The 27015-nt window shown below is 37.4% G+C and overlaps 2 protein-coding genes and 1 long non-coding RNA gene across 5 annotated transcripts in view; 2 read left to right on the top strand and 1 right to left on the bottom strand.

Annotated features, from left to right (window-relative positions):
• LOC118278485 (coiled-coil domain-containing protein 186) overlaps positions 1-10167 on the bottom strand; it is a 31414-nt gene extending 21247 nt beyond the window's left edge. For both annotated transcript variants that reach the window (XM_050703458.1, XM_050703457.1), the window contains exons 1-4: positions 8837-10167; positions 5170-5382; positions 4427-4546; positions 1037-1145 (exon numbers count right to left, since the gene is read on the bottom strand). In XM_050703458.1, the coding sequence (XP_050559415.1) occupies positions 1037-1145; positions 4427-4546; positions 5170-5382; positions 8837-10015 (1621 nt within the window). In that variant the 5' untranslated portion in view covers positions 10016-10167. The remainder of the gene's footprint in view (positions 1-1036; positions 1146-4426; positions 4547-5169; positions 5383-8836) is intronic.
• The window catches only part of LOC126912285 (uncharacterized), a 129568-nt gene that overhangs the window by 76937 nt on the left and 25616 nt on the right, over positions 1-27015 (top strand). The window lies entirely within an intron of this gene.
• Positions 10921-27015, top strand: part of LOC118278486 (kinesin-like protein KIF3A) — a 41711-nt gene continuing 25616 nt past the window's right edge. For both annotated transcript variants that reach the window (XM_050703529.1, XM_050703530.1), the window contains exons 1-2: positions 10921-11100; positions 16065-16277. In XM_050703529.1, the coding sequence (XP_050559486.1) occupies positions 11095-11100; positions 16065-16277 (219 nt within the window). In that variant the 5' untranslated portion in view covers positions 10921-11094. The remainder of the gene's footprint in view (positions 11101-16064; positions 16278-27015) is intronic.

Below are 27015 nucleotides of genomic sequence, written 5' to 3' on the forward strand. Positions count from 1 at the left end.
CTTTATTCTGATTTTCTCAGTAGCAGCACGGAGTCTGGAATTGTGCCCAGTATATGACACCATGGGCTTCCCCTATTACATAGGACTTATAAAACAAATGGTGAAAAGTGGGTGTAATGTGCACCTCTACACGTACACATGACACCAGACCCGAAACAACAATTTGTCGATTACACAATGAGCTGCTCCGATCGGTATCGTACCCGCTACACGTTGCAGCACCGCACCAATCGTGCAGTCTCTAATATATACTTACTCGTATTATTTATAAGTTTTCTATATCGTGAGATGAAAACAGACATAGCTACTACTACACACACTCACAACGTCACGCCTTTTTATCCCCGAAGGGGTAGGCAGAGGTGCACATTAAGGCACGTACTTGCACTATACAATATACACCCACTTTTCACCTGTGTGGTGTGGTGAGCCTATAGAGCATATACCACCGGGCACAATTCCAGACTCCGTGCTACTACTTACTGAGAAAATTTTCAAAAACTGATCGGTAATACTTTGGTCGAATCCAACCCCAGACCACTTGTCCGGCAGTCGCACTTGCGACCACTCAACCAACGAAGCAATGCTAACATCTTACTAATATTATAAATGCAAAAGTTTGTAAGTGAGTTTGTGTGTATATTTGTTAATCAATCACGTCATAACGGCTAGATTATGATTTAAATACAGGCTACTTTTATCCTACAGGAAATGCGGGTGAAGCCGCTGGCAGTTTTAGCTGGTACGGTATAATATTCGGTGGCTGGGCAACTGGCCGCCGAGTGCAACACCTCGCTGAGGATCGATTCCGTGGACGGAGCGAAACACATGTCGAGTGGTGTCCAAACCAGTACCAAACACCAACGCAATGCATCGTTCATGTCTTACACACACATATAAACATCTGGGCGTGATGTGTATGTGAACTTGTATGTTTGTAAACGCACCCACGACACAGGAGAAAATCCTAATGTGGGGCAACGTTTTTAATAGAACATTTAAAAAAAAAAAAAAAAGTTGCTGGTATAATAATTACCTAATTGTTTAGCCCTGGCGGAGTCGGTAGCGTTGGCGGCGGCCGTCTCCCGCGCGGCCTCCAGCTCCGTCACCTGCTGAGTCAGCTTCTCCGACTTTTCCAATGCCTCCTGCAAATATACAACATTGTTATCCTAATCATCTTTATATCACTAACATTAGAGCTTGAGATGGGATGTTTACCATGTTTATTTATGTCTATGATATTTCCGATTGTTTCGGCACCGTATTGCAAACGCAAGACGCAGCACCGCCCGACAAGAACCAGACCTGAGCGTCAATTTTTCGTGGTCTGCCTACCTGCAAATCATATAGCGTTGTTACATGATAGTAATGACGTCAATCGGATGTTTTTGCTCAAAGGGCATGGACATAAATTGGGAAACATGGGTAAATAGTAATGGTTAGTGACCATGTCAGTTTAAAAAGCGTATATCTTTATATCAGTTTTTTTTTTCATAGAGACAAACATTCGTGCCGCTACAACCTCTCATACCGCTGAACTCCTGTAAGCCAAGATCTATTAAGGTAGATACAACCAGTTTTTGTTGACAGTGAAGTCCGGCGCGTCCTAGGGCCATGAATGACTGTCTTGGATCCCGCAACGAAATACCTAAATCAGTTACAAGACATCCACTACTGACACGGGTCTGCGGACGACGAGGAAGTTCTATCTAGGAATAGTAGATCGCCGGCAAGGGTAGCCCACCAGAACCGGAGCTCAGTATACTCAAAGAACCATCAGACCACCACAGATGGGGTCTAATAGGGCAAATGCCCTTACGGTAAAACGGGGTGAATAGGGATCGAGAGGTGAATAGGGACAGAAGAAGGGTGAATAGATACTATGAAGAATTTCCCTGTACCTATTCACCTCTCTTCTGTCCCTATTCACCCCGTTTTACCGTTATATAAATGGGCAATGAATATACAAGTTCTTGATTAAGGTGTAGCAGCTGTCTTAGTTTTTCTTGTATCTAGTATCGGTAGGAAAATCGCGACCTAGGAATTGCAGATCGCATCTAAATCGGAAGTCGACGCTGTGCCCATTCAACCAGCGAGGCCGAACTTGCCAAGCAATATCAGTAAGTATCATTTGTAAATGTTCATCATAATGAGGGTGCTTTTCCATCAAAGATGTAGCTATGCTCCGAAGATGTAATACCCGTAGCTAAGCTGTGAAACTATGTGACCGTTTTCACTGATATTACGCTATGTAGCTGTGCGAGATTATACGATACTTTAGATGGTCAAATCAGATCAAAATAGTACGCATCTTTCCTCGGTCTTTTCATTGCGTTGCCACTACTACTACTACTGAGATTTTTTTCGAAAATCGGAAAATGCCCAGTAATACTTTTGCCCGACACGGGAATCGCACCCGAATCCTTGGTCGGCAGTCGCACTTGCGACCACTGGACCAAAGACGCAATCTAGAAAAAGTCACTTCTAGAAAAAAGCCCTCTTATGTAGACGAGGTCCAGTATAGGCCCTTTCTCCAGTTGTCCACAGTCCAACAGTGGACTGTTATTGTCAAAACAAACTATTGATAGAGTCAAAGTCAAAGTCAAAGTCAAAATCATTTATTTCAAATAGACCAGGAAGGCACTTTTGAACGTCAAAGCAAATATAATAATATTAATAACGTCTGTCTGTCGGTCAGTCCTCTAGTGAAGCTATTTGCTCGTTCCAAAGTGTAGATTCCCATGGAGAAGAACGAGCAAGAAACTCCATAGGTTAGTACTCATTTCAATCAGGTTTACAAAACCATTCTTGGTTACATTGTTTCGATTACTACAACTATGTGAGAACAATGTAAAACTAATATTCAGTCAAAGCGACAGAAAAAGAAAATAACCTAGAGGACAATAAAAATGAATGCAGTCCGGAGCTGACCAGTCCCAGTTGACAGCGCCCGTTCACGAACATGACACGTACACCAGCACAGTCCAACTCAACCATGTTGCAGGGGATCGAGCGAGTTCCAGAGTTCCACGTACCTTGTAAGCATCCATCTCGACCCTCAGCTTGCTCTGCGTCCACTTGAGTCTGCCGTCCAGCTCGCTGTGTATATACTGTGTATACTAGATTCCGTTGCCTCGTGTACCTTGTAAGCATCCATCTCGACCCTCAGCTTGCTCTGCGTCCACTTGAGCCTGCCGTCCAGCTCGCTGTGTATATACTGTGTATACTAGATTCCGTTGCTTTGCGTACCTTGTAAGCATCCATCTCGACCCTCAGCTTGCTCTGCGTCCACTTGAGTCTGCCGTCCAGCTCGCTGTGTATATACTGTGTATACTAGATTCCGTTGCCTCGTGTACCTTGTAAGCATCCATCTCGACCCTCAGCTTGCTCTGCGTCCACTTGAGTCTGCCGTCCAGCTCGCTGTGTATATACTGTGTATACTAGATTCCGTTGCTTTGTGTACCTTGTAAGCATCCATCTCGACCCTCAGCTTGCTCTGCGTCCACTTGAGTCTGCCGTCCAGCTCGCTGTGTATATACTGTGTATACTAGATTCCGTTGCTTTGCGTACCTTGTAAGCATCCATCTCGACCCTCAGCTTGCTCTGCGTCCACTTGAGTCTGCCGTCCAGCTCGCTGTGTATATACTGTGTATACTAGATTCCGTTGCTTTGCGTACCTTGTAAGCATCCATCTCGACCCTGAGCTTGCTCTGCGTCCACTTGAGTCTGCCGTCCAGCTCGCTGTGTATATACTGTGTATACTAGATTCCGTTGCTTTGCGTACCTTGTAAGCATCCATCTCGACCCTCAGCTTGCTCTGCGTCCACTTGAGTCTGCCGTCCAGCTCGCTGTGTATATACTGTGTATACTAGATTCCGTTGCTTTGCGTACCTTGTAAGCATCCATCTCGACCCTCAGCTTGCTCTGCGTCCACTTGAGTCTGCCGTCCAGCTCGCTGTGTATATACTGTGTATACTAGATTCCGTTGCTTTGCGTACCTTGTAAGCATCCATCTCGACCCTCAGCTTGCTCTGCGTCCACTTGAGTCTGCCGTCCAGCTCGCTGTGTATATACTGTGTATACTAGATTCCGTTGCCTTGCGTACCTTGTAAGCATCCATCTCGACCCTCAGCTTGCTCTGCGTCCACTTGAGTCTGCCGTCCAGCTCGCTGTGTATATACTGTGTATACTAGATTCCGTTGCTTTGCGTACCTTGTAAGCATCCATCTCGACCCTCAGCTTGCTCTGCGTCCACTTGAGTCTGCCGTCCAGCTCGCTGTGTATATACTGTGTATACTAGATTCCGTTGCCTTGCGTACCTTGTAAGCATCCATCTCGACCCTCAGCTTGCTCTGCGTCCACTTGAGTCTGCCGTCCAGCTCGCTGTGTATATACTGTGTATACTAGATTCCGTTGCTTTGCGTACCTTGTAAGCATCCATCTCGACCCTCAGCTTGCTCTGCGTCCACTTGAGTCTGCCGTCCAGCTCGCGCATGTCCTCCCGCACCTTGGCCAGCTCTCGCTCGCTCGTCAGCAGCTCGTGGCACTGCAAGTGTAGAACGTGGTTTGTGACTTAGTATGACTATATTATACTTTAATTTCGTTACGAAAGTAACTCGTCTATCTATCTGTCTCTCTCTATCTATCTCTGTCGTGACGCCTAATCCACTAAACCGATTTAAATGAAATTTGGTACATTATGTTTGGAATCAGAGAAAATACATAAGTACTTAATACTAATTAATCCTAGTCGAGGTCCTCGTCAAACAGGTACGTGAGTAAGTCGATAACATGATCATTAATTTAGTATTATAGTAGTTAGTTAGTAGTACAATGATACAGTGAGATCGATTGCACGGTTGGTGCGGTGGCTGGGCAACTGGCTGCCGCGCTACGGGTAGCGGGTTCGATTCCCGCACGGAGCAACTCTTTGTGTCATCCACAAATTGTTGTTTCGGTTCTGGGTGTCATGTGTATGCGAACTTGTATGTTTGTAAACGCACCCACGATACAGGAGAAAATCCTAGTGTGGAACAACGTTTTTTTTTAAAGAAAAAAAAACAACAACGAAAAATCCGAAAAAGGACTGAAGATCCCAGAAATCCCACAGGAATGGGAACGAAACCGTTTCATAGTTAGGATATTCCATAGCTTTCTTAAAAACCATACCTTATCATCATACAGTTGACAGATCCTATGTTTCTCAGCGGCAGCGGACTTGAGCTTGCCGTTCAGCAGTTCCACTTCAGCCTGGGCAGCCTTCTCAGCCTTGGCAGCGTTCTCAGCAGCCCTCTTAGCCTCAATGGCTGCGCACTCGACGCTAGCGTACCTCATCACGGCTGCATCCTTCTCTCTTTCTGCGTGGTCCACGCGTTTACCCATCTGGAGAAAAGAAAAGAGAAATTAATCTATAGTACTAATATTATAAAGTTGAAGTTTCTGTAGAAAAGAAAATAGAAATTAATCTAAAGTGCTTACATTATAAAGTTGAAGTTTCTTTGTTTTTTTGAACGCGCTAATCTCCTGAACTAGTGGTGATTTAAATAAATCTTTTTGTGTTTAATAGTGCATTAATCTAGAAAGGCTATAGGCTATAAAACATCACGCTATGACCAATAAGAGACGAGCAGAGCCGGTGAAACCGCGCGGAAGTAGCTAGTATACTAATATACAGCTGAAGAGTTTGTCTCTTTATTTGATCGCGCTAATCTCCTGAACTACTGGTCCGATTTGAATAATTCTTTTTGTGTTGAATAGTGCATTAATCGAGGAAGGCTATCGACTATAAAACATCACGCTATGGTTAATAGGAGCCAAGCAGAGCTGGTGAAACCGCGCGAAAGTAGCTGGTATACTAATATACATCTGTAGAGTTTGTATGAACGCGCAAATCTCCTGAACTACTGGTCCGATTTGAATAAATCTTTTTGTGTTGGATAGAACATTTTTTAAGGAAGGCTATGAAACATCAAGGTACGATCAATAGGAGCTGAGTAGTACGCGCGGAATTAGTTGGCGAACAATGGTACCTACTGCCTACTGCTTGCAATGCATCTGAGATGTGACAAGAGACAAACTATTTTTAACACGCTTTTATTTTTATAGTTTTACGCGCGCTGCTTACTTATACCGCGCGCATTATAGTAAATTAGTATGTGCAGATTAGCTACTACTTTATTCTGTAAAATGTACATTTTAATTTCATTATAAAACTACACATTTTTCTACAATTACAAGGTTATATAGTTTAAAAGCCTTTACTATCACTCTCCTAACCATCTCAACATAAAAACGGTCCATGACAAACACTAATGTGAAAGAATGCTAAACAAACGCTTTCGCATTTATTAATATTAGTAGTTATTGGTAAAGATTAGTAAACATACACTCAATAGTACAATAGTATTGTGAACTAGCGATTCCTGCTCGGTTCTTATTGATCGCAGCGTTATCTATACTAATATTATAAAGCTGAAGAGTTTGTTTATTTGAACGCGCTAATCTCCGGAACTACTGGTCCGATTTGAATAATTAATTATTTTTGTGTTGGATAGTGCATTTATGAAGGAAGGCTACAAAACATCACGCTATGATTAATAGGAGCCAAGCAGAGCGGGTATTTGAACGCACTAATCTCGCGGAACTACTGGTCCAATTTTAATAATTATTTTTGTGTTGCATACATCACGCTATGACCAATAAGAGCCAAGCAGCGTAAATGAAACCGCGCGGAAGTAGCTAGTGTTTAATAATGGCCTATCCAACACAAAAATAATTGTTAACCGCGGGAGACGGCTAGCCGCTCGGTTAGCGGCTAGAGCGAAAGGCTCTTTTTTATGGTATAAGTATCACTTGATGGTAAGCAATCGCCGCCGACTATGGACACTCGAAACACCAGAGGCGTTACAAGTGCATTGCCGGCCTTTTAGGGGTTAGGAATTTAAGGGTTGTTGAGGAATCGGGGATTGGGAAGGGTGGTATTTGGGCCTCCGCTAACCTCACTCACACAACGCAAGCGTTGTTTCACGTCGGTTTTCTGTGAGGCCGTGGTGTCACTCCGGTCGAGCCGGCCCATTCGTGCCGAAGCATGACTCTCCCACACTTAAAAACGCAGCGCCGCGTTACGGGGCCACAAGCAGTGCTGGGGCCTATGGGGGCTTAGGGCTATGCATAGTAGCCATAACACCAGATCTGCGCTTTTGAAATTCTTAGGCAAAAGGTGTGTATTCGCCGTATTCAAAAGCTGCGACGGACACATATATGTGTATATGCGACGTCGTGTGCTGATCAAGCAAAAATCAATGTATTTGTGTATCATATGACTTAGTGGCGGCTGCGCCCGCCGAGTAAGTTGAGTCGTTAATAAATGAAGTAACTGGTAACTCGTGTATTATTCCTCTCCGATACTAAACCTTTCTGATATAGGACTCATAGTACATATGACATCCATTCCCATTATTGCATAGGATAAATAAAACGCCTAAAACGGAGATGCAGATGTTACATTTAACATATTAATATAATATATCGCTGCCAATGCCACAGCCAATGCTAATCCCTACCCTACAAGAAATAAAAGGATGTATTTAACTTTAATTAATTAATTAATTTTACATACAAGCATGACCTTGTACCAAAGTGTAGCTTATATTTAAATTCAGTAGCACAATGCATGCTACACATACTATCATTGTGTTATCAGTATTGTAATACCACTTAGATAAATGTATACTACAGTGAATTGACAAAAATATATTTATTCTTTTGAATTATTCCTGAATTTTCTTTGCTATAATTTATTTATTTATACAGTAGAAGCTCCTTATTCGCGCTTCCTTATTGTATAGGACAAATAAAACGCCTATAAAACGGAGATGAAGATGTTGCATTTAACATATTAACATAATATACCTCTACCTACGCTAATCTCTACCCTACAAGAAATAAAAGGATGTACTTAAACTTTAATTAATTTTACATACAAGTATGACCTTGTACCGAAATGTGGCTTATATTTAAATTCAGTAGCACAATGCATGCTACACATACTATCATTGTTATCAGTAATGTAATACCACTTAGATAAATAAATGCCTATACAGTGAATTTATTTATTGTATTTTTGCCCAAAAATACATACTAGCAAACCCGGCGAACTCCGTTTCGCCACCAACTATTTTCCCTGTTTTCCTGCACTTCTCTTAAATTTTCTTTGCTATAAACCTTACGGAGACCTTTCCAAAGAGTTGCTCCGTGCGGGAATCGAACCCGCTACCCGTTGCGCGGCAGCCAGTTGCCCAGCCACCGCTCCAACCGTGCAGTCATGTTTTATAGCTGTTGATGTTGTTTTATAGCCTATAGCCTTCTTCGATAAATGCACTATTCAATACAAAAAGAATTATTCAAATCGGACTAGTAGTTCTGCAGATTAGCACATAAACCCTAAGGTTGACTGGTAGAGATTGCCATACGGCATTAAGTTCGCCTTATGTACCACTATTTAATTGTATTATGTACATTAAAGATTAAATAAATAAATTGCTAGGCTAACAAACTGACATATAACAAGTACTTTTAGAATGAAAGTGACTTAACTGAAAATTTCTGTAACATTCGATTTTATCATAAACTAGTGTTATAAAATATACTCTACAACTTAAGAACTAATCCAAAAAATAATTTTATGTCATGGAATATGGAAGAGATACTAAAATGTATTCAATACTATGATTTTTTGAGACTTTCTGGCTCATTTCCCACAACTTGCAGTATTAGTTTCGGTCACTTTCATTCTAAGGGTGCAAACATTTTAAGTTAAAGAATAGCTTTCACTCACCATATCCAATTTCACCTCCAACTCCTTAAACGTCATATCTTTTTGCTGTAGTTCATCGCACTGCTGTTTCACTCTCTCTCTTAAAGACGCATTCTCCTTCCTCTGTTCAGCTAGGACTCTTTCTAAAGACTCCACTTGTAACCGTAGAACATCTTTCTTAGTATCGGTAGAATCTGAACTATCCGAATCCATCGGTTTTAGCACCGAATCTGTATTAGAATTAGAATACGGTATATTTTCCTTGCATTCTATTGTTTCCGGTTTTTCTACGATGTCAGTTTTCGTGTCCGTATTCTCGTCTTCGAATATATCGTTCATTAGTTTACCGTTTGGTAAGTTTTTGGTGGGTTTTGTAGGTTTCTGTGCGTATGCTGTTCGGTGTGTGTACGCACTCTTTAAGCTGCCGCTTACCGATGAGAATATTCCGTGCACATTCTTGACTATACTACCGATGTCCTGTGATAGTAGTTCCTTCGGTATTCTCGTATACTTTGGGTCTACGTTAGTTACGGTTTCCGGAATTTTCTGCACAGCACTAGCTTTAGTCTTTTGGCTAGAGAATTGTGAAAGGATTTTGTCGGCATTTAATTCCTTATCACTACTATTAAGACTAGTAGTTTCGTTCTGTTTGTCAAAAGTTACATTAGTGATGTTTTCAGCACTCTTGCTAAAGGGAGATTTGCAAATCACATTGTCAGTACACTGATTATCGTTCAAACTTACTGTCGAAGTGGTCAGGTTCTTATTACTACTGTCGTAACATTCATTTTGTTTTAAATCGTTTATTTCAAGGTGTTCTTTACATTGTTCTTGTTTTTCACCAATGGCCATGTTGTCTATGCAGTTTATTATCAACTCTTTGGCGAAATCCGCGTCTGTTTGTTGGGGGAACTCGAAGTTTAAGTTATCTGTGCCCCCGTCCTCCGAACCTGGGCTTGAAAGACTGCTCTCATTCGAAAGACTACCAGTCGAAGACCCATGACCCAAATCATCACTCGTTATGTTTTTAATCGGAGAAATATCGGAATCAGAAGCTGGGAATGCAGCAGAACTCGTATCTAAAGTATCTATACCGGAATCACAAATATTTTCTCCCACTAATATAGCATTTTCTTTCACTGTTTCACTGACGTCGACAGACCCAATATGGACCCCGTTTTCTTCTGATTCCGTCGACATTTTTGCTTATAACACTCGCTATTTAACATCTAATTTATTTAATTTTATAATCATGAACGAATTAGCCATGAAGAAATTAAATTATTGATAATTTTATAATAAAAATAAACATCAGCAGTGTTTGACGTTACTTGTTATTTGTGGCCAGTCATATTTTTTTATTTTGTTAATGTTGCAAGGTAATAAAAAAATATATAATAATAGTGTCATTACCAAAATTGCAATACGTTTGTATATTAATGTATTTGTCAATGATTGAGAATTTTATGAATAAAAGTAAAGATTTTTCTTGCAGTTAGACAAGCTATGTATATATTTTATATAAATTTTAAAAAAGTAAAAGAAGATTTAATCTGTGGTAATGTAATTATTACCCAATACAAAAAATATTTCGTTTTAGTAGTATTTGTTTGTATTTCTAGACTATATTTATTTATTTATTTTGTTATTTCACAATATAAAGAAATTATTTATAATTCTGTTACAATTATTACTGGGTTTATATGGAGTAAAAATTAAAAACGTTTGAAAAGGTAGGTTTTTAATTGTGAAATTAACCTATTATAACAATTACTGTCTTCTATTTGCATGATAATAATTGTATTGTATTTATTTGGATATATACATAATAATAATTTACGTTTTAGATGACTTAATCTAAATAAAATCGTAAACGAACATCTAGAGATTAAAATCAAAACATAGTATCTTTAAATTTTTGTTACTAGCACTTAAGTAAATACTATATATTTTGTTATATAAAAACATATAACAATTTTTAGTACAGTTTTAGTTTTTCAAAACTGAGTAAAAGCTTATATTCAAAAATATAAAAACTAAAACTTCCGGAAGTTCAGTATTGATTTTAGGAAATGGTAGTTTTGTAATACTGATGCAATGGCAACTCTCATAGAAGACGTCATGTCATTTCTATTCCGTTCGTCGAAGGAAATTGAAACGGGAAACTAGGTCGTCAGTATTGATTTTTGCAATATCCTTCAAACAAAAGGCGCAGCTCCGCATCACACAACGCTACAAGCTTCATGAATTCCTGAAACCAGACAAACCAACGAAGAAACATGCCTGTAAGTACCACGTTTATCATGTGATTCGTTGATTTCCGGTATACAAGATTCCTATTGGAATTATCGATTTTACTTATTTTTAAGTTTTTATTAAGTTTTCTTTGTTCTATGATGTTAATTTGGTCTAAATTAGGCTAATTTTGGTGCAATCGTGCTTGTTAAAATGGTGAGTCATGATTTAATTTGTGTCAGGGTCATTGTGGCTCGCATCGTGCTCTGGTAGGTACTTAGGAAATTACGCATTAGGTTTTTAGCTATGAATTCGGCCATCTGCTTCCATATTTTAAGCTTTAAACGTTATATTATTGGCTTTTGCGTTGAAATATGTAAAATTTCGTGTGAACTTAGGTTGTTAAATTTGAAATTTTTGGACGCGTAACCGAACGTGCCGCCCGCGTTATCGATATTTTTAGACGCTTTCCTCTACGATACGAAATATTTGCTCGTTCCTACTTATTTCATAACCTATGACGCTGAGTTTTTAGTTTTTACAACATTCCAATAAGATTCTCATTGTCACATTGGTTTTGGATGAATAAAGAATTTCTAAGCATCGAATTATAACTAGATATATGTATTCTCGTTTATAAATATAGAATTACACTATAAATGGGCGTGTCATATAATTCTTCTTCTTAAAGTACTTATATCTTCAACCTTGATAAATATAACCTACCAATTTCTATTCCTAAACCCTCTATTCCAGTCTTAAGCCCCCACCCCCTATTAGACCTTTCACAGCTTAATTTTTTCTAGAAGATTCCTCAAAGAATCTTTTTCTCCTTTCATCATCATCATCAGCCACAAGACGTCCTCTGCTGAATATAAGCCTCCCCAATTACTTAAATCTCCTTTACCTATCACCAAATCAATAAATAGGTACTTGCAATATCTATACTGAATCACAAAGTAGTAGATACCTACACAATTTTATAGTACAACTAGCAAACCAGGCGAACTCCATTTCGCCACCAATTTCCCTGTCTTCTGGCTTATTTCTTAAATTATTCCTGTTTTTTGTTTGCTATAAACCTCACGTAGTCCGAGACCTTCCAACGAATGCAAAACCGTGGAAATCGGTTCGTGCATTCTGGAGTTATAGCGTCAGGAAGGAAAACCCGACTTATTTTTATATAATAGATAGCTATTCCTGCGCGATTTTACCCTCTCTGCTCGGCTCTTATTGATTGTAGATTGCAGGGTGATGTTTTATAAGTCTATATATATCCTTACTCAATAAATGGACTATCAAACACAAATAGAATGATTCAATTCAGAGCAGTCGTTCTGGAGTTTCCCCATTCAAACAAACAAATTCTTGTATCTTTCATAATAGTTTAATAAGGTAACTCGGTGTTACCTATCATGGCCACTCATCCAAAAGAGGTATCACTTGGCAAGTGACCTGAAAGCTTGTTTGCTGCCCAAAACAAAAAAACTTTGTTTCTTTCTTTTATTTTTATTATATGATTTTCTAGAACAAAAAAGTAAAATATGTTGTTACCATTCACAAGAATAATTTCTGATGCAGTATAAATATATTCACAAATAAAAAAAAACATGTCTTTACGCTTTCTGTAACATAACACAGTCAAACCTTTCTCTTGAATTAGATTATTAAAATAAAACCAAAAAGGTTACATTACACACTCCATGCAGGCTTAAAACCACAGTTTTTTTATTGATTGCAACACTACAGTTACAGCTACTGTTTGCGTTGCCATGACAACATAGGTGTGCTAACATTGTGATGTAAGCCCACGATTTGCGCCAAAATGTAAACATTTTCTCTTTATGTTTCTAATCTTTGGCTTATTACAGTTAGGAGTTGTTTTTTTTATTCAATTTTTGCTGAAGTTGATATTCAGCAAGACTTCTTTCAAATTAGCCATTTGAAATCTTATCATTCTTATACCAAAAGGGAGCATTTAAATAATTAATTTTGGAAATTGACTTCAAAATCTCTTTGGAAGATGTCTAATGGATTCTACCTCTAACCTAACCTCTGATCTGTAGCTGCAGACTCTGAGAAGGCATTGGATGACTTGCCCCCCCTAAAAAATCAATATTGCATCTAGATATGTTGCATCTACCAAAGGTCTGGTAGCAATCTTTAGTTTAATGCATGAAAAAAAGATAAAACCTACTACATATTGAAATTATTCACGTTTGTTTACTATTGTTGAAAATTACTAATGTGATAATTTCTAACATTGAATCGTCCAACTTACGTGGTATTTGGGACAAACGCCCAAACATATAGAGTAGGTAGGTAGGTAGGTAGGTAGGTAGGTAGGTATTGTACTTGAAAAATGTAAAAGCAAAAAACTTACCTTGAATATTAACACAGAATCTTGTTTGTGTGCATAATTTTTTATCTATGCGTTCATCAATGGCGCAGTTTTGGCTTTGATTCCGTAAAATATACCTTATTCTCTGTGTTTAAAGTCATATTTCTGTTGAAGCCAGCTCTTTTCCTTAACTCTATTAGAAATTCGACCCTAATACGGAGTTTTAGAGTTGATATTTGTGTGTAGAATGTCCAAGATGCATTTGCACGTGTATTCTTAGTGAAGTACGTAGGTATATTGTGTAGAATCAAAGGTCACTTCTAATTCTATTATAAAGGAAATACTCAACATAGGAAAAAAAAGGAACTACTGGTCTTTTGTTATATTAATTTTATGAATTAATTTGCGTCTTCCTTGCTACAAGACCCTCATCTCTTTAAAAAGTCAACAACGCATTTGAAATATCTCTCGTAATTGCACATAAGTCATCTTTAATACAAAAAAAAAAAAACTAAATAGAAGTCACTGCCAAGGCTCGGATACCGGTTAAATTTTCAAACCGTTATTATGTACTTGTACGCAAAACCTTTACATTGGGTTTCGTTCGCGAAACCGGTTTTTTGAAACCGGTATTTGGAACAGTATTTTCATAAAGGTTTTTTCGGATTAAACGTTTTAGAGCAATAAAAAACGGTTAATACGACGCACATCAAAGAAACGCCGCGCGCTGTTCAGATTATAATCAATAATAATATTTCAACGCGTGTACCGACATGCCCCTCGTCGAATAAACCGGTTAATTTAGGTTAAATAAAGTTCTTTAAATGTTCACGTTCTTAAGAAAAGTTCGGAGGAAAACCGATATAAACCGGTATTAACCGGTATTTTTTAAACCGGTTCCGAGCCTTGGTCACTGCATGTGTTCGGGAGTTATGATGCCACAGACAGACAGACACATCAAACTTATAACACCCTTTCATTTTGCGTCGGGGGTTAATAATCCATAAAAAAAAAATCGGGATACAATGCAGCACATTCTTTTTGGATTTTCAGATAAATTAAAACTGTATACATAACTATTAATAGTCTATCGCATTCTCATAGATATTTCAAAGAATATTCCCCAAGACAAAAGCGGTTCACGTTTCTTGCAGACGGCGCATGGCGCTAACGTCGCTTTACGTCTTCCATCTTATTAGATTTATTAGGGACACAAAAACAGTTACATGTTTAAATTTAAAATATAATCTATTACATGATTATCTTGGTAAACATATTATAACCCACACCATTGTCCACGGATTAATAAAAGAATACTATAAAAAATCAGCTAACGAAATAATTCTCGCTACTAGAGGCTCTCTAGTTTACCTTAATTTCTGTCAGCTTGGCCGGACATGTGGTTGAGGATTTCGTGACTTATTATTAATAGGACAGAAAAATGAATGTAAAAACCAAGTGTTTTTATGTTTACCATAAACCGGACACCATCCGAAACTATTAATTTTGGCCGGACACGCAATTAAAAAGCCTGACCATGTCCTGCTTTATCCAGACGCCTGGCAACGCTATTTGCTAACATCAAATCATTCAACAATCAGTCATATTGTGTCAACAACGCTGATTGAAGTAATAGCTCCCGTAAACCTCACTAGCGCCATCTCGTCAGCGCAAAAACGGTCATTGAATTAACAGGATGTGACGCTTCCTTGGCGCCACTTAGTTGTCATATAGCAAATCAAATGACGCATTGCGGATATGACGTGAATCTGCATAGAGTTTAGGTATGCGTACATTGATCTTGCTTATAGTAGCTTCGGGTACAACTATTATACAATAGTTTATGTGGGTCTTTGTGTTTATGTCTTTGGCAAATGGAAATGCAGTTTCTTTATCTTTCTTTCTGTCTAATGGGTTTAAAAAAATCTTTACAATCTTGTTTCTACCGACAGTAAAGATTAGATAGACATTATTTTTGTTTTAAAGTATCCTAAACTTTAGAAAGTAAGCGCTCAAAACCCTCCGTAATGAGAAAGCTATGCTTCCTGAGGGCTTAATAAATAATTTTTCTTACGTTAAGTGAGAGTGCGATCAGCGCTCTGATTTGTTGTTTCATCTGCACCGACAAATCAAAGCCGGAACGTGCTCTCGTTTCGTTTTCGTTTAACGTAAAACGAACTCGTACTAAGCTCGCACTGAACTTGAGCTCTTGCTAGCTGGTCTACTTAATAGAACTGTCAAGATGAACTGATATCAAAGATAGAACTAATATTCATTCGTCTACACTATTACTAACGTATTCCAGTGACGAAACTTTAGACAGAAGTCTTAGTGTTGTACACAGAGACATTTAATGATTCCTTAACAAATTGAACGCCGTGGTGGTCACCGGTGATCGACGTTAGCGGAGGATTTGACTTCAACAGTTTTCTATTGGAAGTCAAAGAATATTGGAAGTTAATAACGACTTTGTTCCGAAAACAATTGCTAAGGACTGACCGCCGCAGTCCTTAGCAATTGTTTTCTATATAAAATCTTTGCTAAGGAATAGTTAAAGTAATCATTAAATGTCTCTGAGTGCGGCAGTTAGTTAAACCATTAAATTACTCTGAGTACGGCAGGTAATTACTCCCATCTTTGAGTCTCATAATGACAATTTTCTTTTGTCAATAGGACGCGGAGCTAACAGCGCCGACCGTCGAGAATGTTCGCGTGGTCGTCAGAGTCCGTCCGATGGACCAGCGCGAGAAACTGGACGGGTCATACAACTGCGTCTCCGTGGACGCCCTGAACAACACCGTCGCTGTCACCCGCAACAATGTGACGCCGCCTGAACCGCCGAGGGTCTACGCGTATGATGCGGTCTTCGACAGCAATACTAGTCAGGTTAGTGGCCATTTTTTTTTTATAGGGGAAACGGATCGTCGGATCGTAAGCAATCGCCGCCCTTGGACTGCATCATCAGAGTTGAAAAGTGCTGTTGTCCTTTGGATGAGGAGCTGGTGGGGCCTCTGGACAGTGTCCAGTGTCTTGTGAGTATCCAGTGGATACTCACAAGACGAAATACATATAAGGCTGCTGCTGATCTTTATAGGTTTTACAGGAGTTATTTTTTTTGTCCTTATGCGTAGTTGTGTGCATAGGTAGCCATAGAAACCTAAATTGTCCAGTAAAAAACTTGAAGAAAATCCACGGTTTTGTCAGATTCAATGATTTTTACGTATAAAATAGCAAAATGACGTCATAGTTTCGTTTATTTAAATCAATTGACTTGGATATCGTATTGTTTTACTGTTATTATAATAATAGTCCATTGTTATTCTATAGATATATACTACCTTCCCATTTTTCATAGAAAATTTATATTGATTCGATTTCCACAATTTGCTTTAGCCTTGAAGCGTACTGCAATTTGCATTTGCAAGTCAGTATCACCGTCTCGCTCTCACGTTCCTATTTCCACGTCTTTCGTCTCACTTACTCAACGCAGCTAACTTCAGAGCGATAGGATCACTTTATTATGCAGCGAATTCGATTTCGAATTTCATGAAAAGTCTACTACTGTTGTTAATATTTCTGTTACTACTACTACTACTAAGTATGGAAACTTAAGCTAAATTTGGAGTTGGCAAAAGTATTATTTAAAGCAACTGTTCAATACATGCTCAATATTATTACACGGAGTTTGCATTGACACTCGATATACCTATTATGGCAATAGGCTCACTCCTCAATGCCCCTTATCGGTACTGAAGGTGGCCACCGGGGTCTAGTGAGGTAAAAATCACACACTCCCTAGTCCTTCTCCCCAAAAAGCTAGGCGAATTTTGTAGATTTCCGCCCTTATTAAAAAAGGCCTATTTTATACATTGCAAAAGTCGGTTTTTATATAAAACCTGATCTACACATTTTATTTTATTATTGAAAAGCCTATAAAAGTAACAAAGGTAGTCATAAGGCGCATCAGTCGCATTATATTTTCATGTACCGCGGCAGTAGACGGCTGCCTTTTAATAATAAATGAGCTTCGCTTGTGGTCGATTGATCGATAGTCATACACTTCCATGTTATAAGACGTTCTAGTTCTGAAAACTTCTATTTTGAAGTGGTAAAATCATCCAACTTATAACACAAATGGTGAAAAAGTGGGTGTAAATTGTATAGCGTCATTACGTGTCGTAATGAGCACCTCTGCCTACCCCTTCGGGGATAAAAGGCATGACGTTGCTTTTAAAATCATCCAATTTAGTTCCTGCCTTAGGTGAGGCGAGTGTCAGACTCTTACTGACTAAAAACTACTCCCTTCCTATTCTTACTTCGAGCCAAAGTCACGGTAACTGAGTTTTTCCGCAGGCAGTCCTAAATGGCAATAGGCTCATCCCCTATTACATGGTAATGAAAAGTAACAAAATGTATAGCGGCATTACGAGCCGTAATCTGCACCTCTGCCAACCCCTTCGGGATACAAGGCGCGACGTGTATTGCGCTTTTGGAAAAGTTAGGCAGAAGTGGCATATAAGTAGGTACAGGGTGATTTGCTAATAGCACAGAGATAATTTTTAACATTTTTGTCCAACAAAAGGAAAGACTGAAATAGACCGTCTAATCTACAGACTAGTTGCTAGCCTAGTAAGTTCAGTTAACTATGAAAAGGTAGGTAGTTTTTGATCGAATTCTATAGGTAGTATAGGTAGACCAAAAAACCTGAAAAATACTTTTTATTACAGTTTTTACTGAAATCACCCATCTTCCCTCCCTCTCTTTACAGTCAAACAAAAATCTACGCTCTCTTTCTAGTGTCTTCAGTAAAAAAATATCACGATTAAAACAAAAAAATAAAAACGTTAAGGTAGGTACACGATTTCACAAAGCTATGACGTCATTGGCTAGTAATAAAAAGTATAGTCTCTTATTTCGTCTGTAAACGGGAATCTTTACAATGAAATTACATTCACGAATTTTTTTTTCTTTGTCTATATTTTTTGAGAGGGAATATGTACCTTAAGGGATTGTTACTACGCGTTAAAATTGAATGTGTCATTTATCGTAGCTTATGCAGTCATAGTAAGTTAGTTTCCTACTAGTCAAATTCATTACTTTTATCTGAAATGTCAAAAACGTTACTTTTCTATGAATTTTGTAGGAGATTGCAACTTATGACGTCATTTTTTTTTGCGTCAAATATCATACTTACTTCTCTAAAATTAGGTAGAAAAATTAATAATAAATAGGTATATTGTTTAATTAATGAATAAGAGTCCGATTATTTTGGGATAGTACCTGAATATTGTGCTATCTTTTTCATTTTATAAGAGCGTCTTAAAATTGAGTGACGTATAAGTTTGAGTAGTTGACCATAAATAATTTATTTTTGTACTAGGAAACTAAACAATTCTCTGAACAAATTAGCTCAAAGGGCGGTAGTAAGAAATGTATGAAAGTAACAGAATGTTTACTGTCAATTCAATTTTACTGTCAGCTTACGGGAACAAGATTATTTGTATAACACCGTTGTAATGTAATGTAATTACTATTTTTATCGCACACAACAGCTGTTATACACAACAAAAGTAACGATTTTCACGCTTACACACACATACACAGTAGGAACGTGAATATTATTCATGCAATGGGGTTGCTGCCTTGCTGGTGGACTGGTGTGAAGCATTGCGCGCACTCCCGGGGCGTAGTGACTGGCGTAAACTGGGTCACGACCCGAGCGCCGCATAAAAATCCGAGTGGTACGATCGACTTGCAACCAACCTGTTAGCAGTGTTGTACCGATCTCGCCAAGAGACGCACCGTGGGCTCCGCGCTACCCGTTCCGACTCCGGCATAATATCAAATATATTCCTGTGTCTCTAACTACTAACTATTTTTAAAATATTGTGCTTTAAATATTATTCTCTTTATTTCTATTCTAAATATTATTTTTAGTGGCGTTTTTTAGTGTATTTTGTGGGAATTACTGAAGAAAGAAGATTGAAGATTTTGATTTTTTGGAAAACGCCCGTCTCGTCCATCCTTCGTCTCGACTGGCGCTGCTTAACGCTTCAGTCTTGTCGAATGGTGGGTGAGATTTGCGTTCTATCAACTGTGGAAGATGAGAAAACTGCTGGATGGAAGAATTTTCCGAAGATTTTCCCTTTGTTCTGATTTTTTTTTGTGCTAACGTTTCCTTTGTTTGTGTCGTTTATTTTTTTTTTATTCTTTGTCGATGGTTAACTGTTCCTTTTTTTTAATTTGGATTAGCATTACGCGGGATTTTTTTATTTGTGGTTAAATCATTTTTGTGCTATTTTTTTTTTGTATAAAACGGTTTTTTTTTGTGAATTTAATTTTTTGTATAAAACGGATTTTCTTTGTGAATTTGATTCGTCATTGAAGAAAGAATTTCGTAATCCTCTTTGTGTCGCAACATCCGCGGCACGTGGCGTCGTCCTATTTTTTTAATGAGGTGACCTAGTTTCTCGTACGATTTATTGATTTTCAATATACCACCCGCGCCGCGTAACAATTCTTTCTTGAATGACGACATTTATAACAATAGACGAAAAAGAACAAAGCCGTGCAATTGGGGTTACATTTTCAACACTATTGCGTGTTCACGCTTATTTTCTATTCAATGGTTTACGTTACTGTCAAGAAGGACTGAAATAGATTGAGAAAATGTAGCTCCGATGTCGTAACAACGTTTTACAGTTCTGGAAAATCAGAGCTGTTTCTGACGTAAGATTCTTAGCGCATCTTGTAGTACATTGCGCGTAGACGAAAGTCTGTTTACACCGCGCTAACTGTACTAGAAGACGGTAAGAAAATATAATGGTATGCATCAAGCAGTTGATATCATCGGGAAGAAGATTTGAAGAATTATTTTTTTATTATTTTGTTAATGTGTTGTTATAGAAAATAGACCTTTGTGCTGTTGTATTTAGGTCACAATTTCCTGTGTATATTTTTAGCTATGCTTCGACTATGTATGTGGAGATTGGAGCTGGTTGCCGATGTATGGGATGCAATTTTTTTTCTTTTCAGCGATTTTCTTATTTTAATTTCTGTTGGTTGCAAGTCGATCGGAATAACTCAATCAATAATGGAATTTAACATTATTACGATAGAGGTGGAAATCCTTTGGGTGCTGTTGTAAACACAATTTCACAGACATATCATGACATTACACTCAGACTAGAAACAACAATTTGTGGATCACACAAAGAATTAGGTAGTTTTTTAGGTCAAAAATACATTAATTACTTAGACAATACAATACAATATTTCATAGGTTTTACCTTGTCTTAACTTATCCAGTTAATTAAAATAAATAACATTCATACATACATAACCTCACGCCTGTCTCTCATGGGATAGGCAGAGACAATGGAAAAACATACATAAAAAAATATAATTTAACGTAAAAAATATGATGACATATTAGTTGCAATCTCATACAAAATTCATAGCAAGATATCGTTTTTGACATTTCGATAAAAGAAGAATTTGACTTATAGTTCTCAAATTATCGTCTACCTACCGTATTTTTTCGCACTGGTAACAAAATTTATAAAATTCGGACCCCAGTCTGCGTTGTCTCAAAACCGCAATAACATCTGGACTCACGACAGATGCAGCGAAACTATACAAAAGAATAACTTAATATACATAAAAGGGGTAGAATCAAAGAACAGGATATTCAGATCGGTTTTCATGACAAAGAAAGCACGTTTTCATGAAATAGGGATGATGACTGGGTCAAAAATAAATTATTACAACTTTTCAATACAATAAAATATTCAAAAATAATCACACTCTCATTCATAAATTTGATGAACTACTTAATTTTCTAGCTAATTTTCTAGAAATAAGTCTGCTATTTGACGTCAAAAACTTATGACGTCATAATAGAGTATTTCATACAAAGTTCATAGAAAATATCGTTTTTGTCGTTTCGAAAAAGTATTGAATTTGACTAATAGGAAACATGCCTATTGTAGTCTTTATTTATACATATGTAAGTATGCTAATCGTTTGCAGTTTACTAGAAAAAGAAATAGGTATAGGCTGTCTTTGTTTTTTATTGAACTCTGCATAAATATGATAAAACTAGCTAACAATCGCGGCATAAGTTTTTAAACTGACATGGTCACTAACACTATCATTAGAACTTGACACTTGAAACACCAGAGGCGTTACAAGTGTGTTGCCGGAATTTAGAGAGAATTTAGGGGTTATTGGGGAATCGGAGATTGGGAAGGAATTGTGAAATATTTATTACTATGTACTCGTATGAAAAAAAAAACTGAAAAGTAGGTGGTCCGTTATGGTCTCATATAGCGAAAGATAGGATAGAGTGGAAATCTTTAGAGATGAGAGAGAAGAGGAGGCTTATGTCGGAAGACAAGTTGCAGCGTAGAAACGATCGTTTATTGATGAGTCCCTAATTTATATAAATGCCAAGAAACTATTTAAGGTTAGTAAACGTATTTCAAGTTCAGCAATAAAGGCTATTATATTTATTTTGTCACTTGTATCTACAACGTGTATTTTTTAAAGATTTCCCATAACTTTAGGGTTATATTATGTAGGTAAAAATACCTAATACTAAAGCTCTAAGAAAAAGTGGTCCAAAAATTTATAGTTTCGGAGATATCATCAATCATAACTAAATTATTAACTTATCTATACCTTATGCGCTGTAACAAGGTGCGGCTGACAGATGCCAGTATGACGTTGATGTCTCTCTTTAGGGATGGACATTAGAAAAATCTTTTTTTATCGCTATCGATACTCGCAGCATACATTTAATTCTCTTTAATTTTTTTATTAAATGTGTGTGTTATTTAGTTGTGCAGTCTAACTACGTGCATATACTTGTCAAAATAAATATTTTATGACCGAGCCCTGAGGTGTTTCAGAGTTCCAGTTTTACAGAACCGTGAAGAAAACAAGGGTATATTAGTTTGTCTATGTTAGATTAAGTACCACCACGCATTATCAATGGCGCCGGAAATGTCTAGAAAAATGTCTACTACATATTTCTGCTCAGATAATGTCACTGTGGTTTGGGCAGAGAGAGCCGCGTCTACAGTGGATTTACCCACATAATTAAAGGTTTTTTAAGAATGATAATTGAACGACGCACGATTTTCGTTTTTATTCTAAAAAAACATCGACTACCTATCCATCGTAGCCGTACATCCCATCACTAAACACGACTATGGCTTTACGTTATACGCATAACACTTTACTTTATTTTTCATTTCATTAGATTTTAATTGAATACTAGAACATTCCGGTTGGTTTTAATTTAATTAACTACGCATCCGAATGATTTAACATAATACGAATGTGATACAGCTAAAATATTAAGGCATAATTTTTAAATCGCAGCAACTTTCAAGAGTGATACGAAACGTTACTGAATCTGTCAGCCGCACCTTGTTACGGCGCATAAGGTATAGTTTTGTTTTTCTAACCATACAAAATAGACTCTATGAGTTTAAGTATCTAACTTTCATTGAAAACGACGTTGCCAAATTTCATGTAAGGGTGTTTTACATTAATAATCGTGAATTTGCCAAATTATTTTTTAAGAATAATGAAAAAAAAAGGATGACTGAAACATAATTCACATATCAGTCGATTCTTTTACATGGTCTCAATCCTAGCCTAGTATTATGGGAAATCAAAAAAACACGGTGTTATTCTACGTGGTATATTAAGTATAGGTGTAGTATACATACATTCATGTACTCATGAATGTATGTATACATATTTATTTATATAAAACAAAGTGAATAGGTATCATGTTGCTCTATAACAGTGCGAATGCGGCACTTCCAACGACTGACATGTGACACTGCTGACTTTACGTTTCGATGTGAAGTACACACATTATTTGTATCACATTGTATGTAGTTATAATTTTATAATACACGTGTAATTTAGATATCATACTTGTATGATAAACTGGGTTTCCGCCATTACGGTCAAAACTATAAATAGTATAACTGAAAGCTAAAATTTGCTCAAGAATCATGGGTGAAAACGATGTAAAAATTCGCCTTTTTTGAGGGGAGAAAATCATCCAATGACTTCTTCCGTCTTGGGCGAGGCGAAAGGAAGTGTCAGACTCTTAGCGTCTAAAAACCACCCAGTTCCAATCCTGCTTTTTGAGCCGGTAACCCAGTAGCCGCTAGGCAGTTCGCAGCACCGGACAAAAAATCGCCAAATAGGCAGGGACGCAAAATTTAAAATGTTATTGTTCAAATACGCGAGAGTCTGAGTTTGTATCTTTGTTACATAAAAATTGCTGAAGGGATCTGAATAAAAGGCATAGAGATAGATTATAATGCTCCAGAATATCAAGATAAGTATAGTATAGTCTGAAATAAACATAGGTTTCTTAATACTAGTGGTCGCCTAGTGGCCGAAATTCGACCATATATGATTTAATTTACAATACCACTTAACGTACGTTGAAGGATAATTTTTATTTAATTCAAACTATTTTATAAAACTCTTTTCATATGAGACGTGAGAATATCATCGCAATGTCTATCGATTTTGACGTTTTGTCAAATACGATCAGTTACTATGCATGTGTGTGTAATGTTTTATTTATTGATTTAATGTACTTTATAAGCATTATTTTTGAAAAATATTAGCGCTATGCACTTCTCCTACACATAAACTATAAGTGTACCAAATTTTATACTCCTACGTCCGCGCAATTATCGTAAAAACATTTACGAAGTTTTTGCTTCACGTATTAATATATAGATAAAGCCTATAGCAGCATTGTATAAAATCATTGTTATAGAGAGACAGACAAAAACACGTGTGAAATTTCTGGTCATTAAAATCAAAAAAATCCCATATAGCTTCATTATATGCCAGATATTGTAGAAGAATACAGAACGGATTTCTCAAAATTAACTAAAAATCACGGTTTACACACGTAAATTAATGGAGAAAAGGTCTACTAGTTTCGAGTCACAGAGGGACTCTTCATCATGAGCATATAATTTAGTACTCGGATGTCTCAGGTGGAGGACTAAGGGGGAGGCCTTTGTTCAGCAGTGGACGTCTCTCGGCTGATGATGATGATGTCTCACGATAGTTATTATAAAAGTATTTTCCAAAATGCATACAGATGTTTTATTACGCAGTTAATACCTTGTTCAGTATTTCCTTAATGAAGAATCATTTGTTATTAAATAGTCTCTATTTTAACAACGGACAATACAGTAATTAGATTTAACTACACTAAAATTAATAAAGATATTACACGTAGTTTTATATCGCAATTAATTTAACGTCATAATAGGATAGATGACTAATTTTTATTTCAATGTCCGTCTTGTAGATTGTTTTAAAATATTAGATACTTTTTTTTTATTTTCTTACGGAAACTAATACTTTCGAAGATATATCGATTTGAATTACTTCTAGGTACATTTTATATGTAAAAATTACGTATTTGCTCCCACTCCTAAACTTTGATTAGTTTTATCTTAGTATTCTATGAGAAAATAAAAAAATACGTGTCTAATATTTTTTCATTACCTAAGTGACGGACTAAATAGATTTTTAATTTTTATACCCCGTCATCCTCAGTATTTCATAAATAATAAATTAATTTAAAAAACACGTCAATGAACAAAGAAATTCAAACTACAACTGAGCCTAATTCCTTTTTTAAAACCAAGTACCTACTCTACGTCTAATGTTTTTACAACTACCCTCGTTTGAAATCGTCGACTGGATATATTCCGTATTCAATTTACGAAGCTAGATGGTAGGCAGAGGTACTTGTAACGCGGCGCTTTGCAATGGATCAATAGCGCAGCGCGTTGTACGCATGCGCGCGGCCCCACTGCCCTATTTTAACCCACCGCCCTTGCTACCACACCCAGCCGTGGCTTCGAGTAATATCCAATTAGTTTGCCGCTGTTTTATGTATTTATATTTCATGCTTACATGCTATTTTTGGATAGGAAAGGAATTAGGAACTATTAGGTTTGATTAGCAAGTGGAAAATGTCGTTTAGTCGATCTTTTGTGTAAAAAAAAACATTGCAACGATGAAATGTTGGTGTGTAAGCAAAATAGCTTCAACTTCACATCTTTTGATCTTTGAAGGATTAGACAGAGATGCATTACGGCACGTAATGCCGCTATACAATGTACATTTTGTTGATATTTTTAAAATTACCTATTTATGGTTTAATTGGAATATATGATTTGATTTTGAATTTATCTTTGTTTGTTACTCCGTCACGTCAAAACGGCTGAAGGGATTGGGATAAAATTTGGAACAGGGATAGATTATGGTCTGAAATAACATATAGGCTACTTTTTATCTCACGGGAACGCGGGCGAAGCCGCTGACAGAAGCCAGTAATTAATAAGACGAAATAATTTCATCATTGGGCAAGGGGTTCGATTTCCGGGTCGGGCGAAGTATATCTGGGCTTTTTTCGGGTATTTGAAAATTTCTCAGTAGTAGCCCGGAGTCTGAAAATATGCCCGGTATATGGCAATAGGCTCACCACCTATTCCATGGGACTTACAACATAAATTGTAAAAAGTGGGTGTACATTGTACAGTGGCATTACGTGCCATAATGTGCACCCTGCCTACCCCTTCGGGGATAAAAGGCGTGAATATAAATAAAAAAAATATCTTTCTGACATACGATGAAAGCAGTTACCTATGATATAAAATACGAAACTGTCATGGCGTCTATTTAATTTTAATACTGTAGCCGGTTCTACCATGTACGGCGCGCGCCTCAAAGAGCCAGACCAACACAGATGGGGCCCAGTAGGGCTGATGCCCGATCCGGAGCTGCGGACAACGTAAAATGTTACCGGGGCTCCGGCTCAAAGCAGGAGAAGGAACTCACCCTGTTCCTTCTCCTTCCTTTTTAGTCAGTAAGAGTCTGACACTCCCTCCCGCGTCACCCAAGGCGGGAGAAGTCATTGGATGATATTCCCACCTCAAAAAAACCGGTTCTGCCATCCTTTGTTTGGACCCTCTGTCTCGGCAGGCGGCAGTTCAGCTCGCCTTTACAAAGCCAATGTAGCAATGTTCATGTATTCAAATAATTGTAAAGGTAATAAGTACATCGGATCCAATAATTATTAACATTCAAGGGTTGTTTGTCATGACTGTAGGCAGTGAATACACTGCAAAAATAAAAAAACTATTTGATCAAATTGAACCAAATAGCAATGAATAGGGATGATGACAGTATGAAAATTAAAAATTTATTTAGCCCGTCAGTTAGGTAATGAAAAAATATTAGACAAATATTTTTTTTTATTTTGTCATATAAGATAATACTTAGATAAAATGAATCAAAGTTTAGAAGTGGGAAAAATATGACGTTCCTACGTATAAAGTGTATCTAGAAGTGACGTCCCACGACATTTCTCGAATCAATATATATCTTCGAAAGTATTTGTTTCCGTAAGAAAATAAAAAATGCGTGTCTAATGTTTTAAAATAATCTACAAGACGGACATTGAAATGAAAATTAGCATTGAAATTATCATCTACCTATTACAAACAAAAAGCACCAGACAAATAGTGTGATAAACCACTGCACTTTAAGAACAGTT

Source organism: Spodoptera frugiperda, chromosome 24 (genome assembly GCF_023101765.2).
Source record: "Spodoptera frugiperda isolate SF20-4 chromosome 24, AGI-APGP_CSIRO_Sfru_2.0, whole genome shotgun sequence".
In the NCBI taxonomy this organism is placed as follows: domain Eukaryota; kingdom Metazoa; phylum Arthropoda; class Insecta; order Lepidoptera; family Noctuidae; genus Spodoptera; species Spodoptera frugiperda.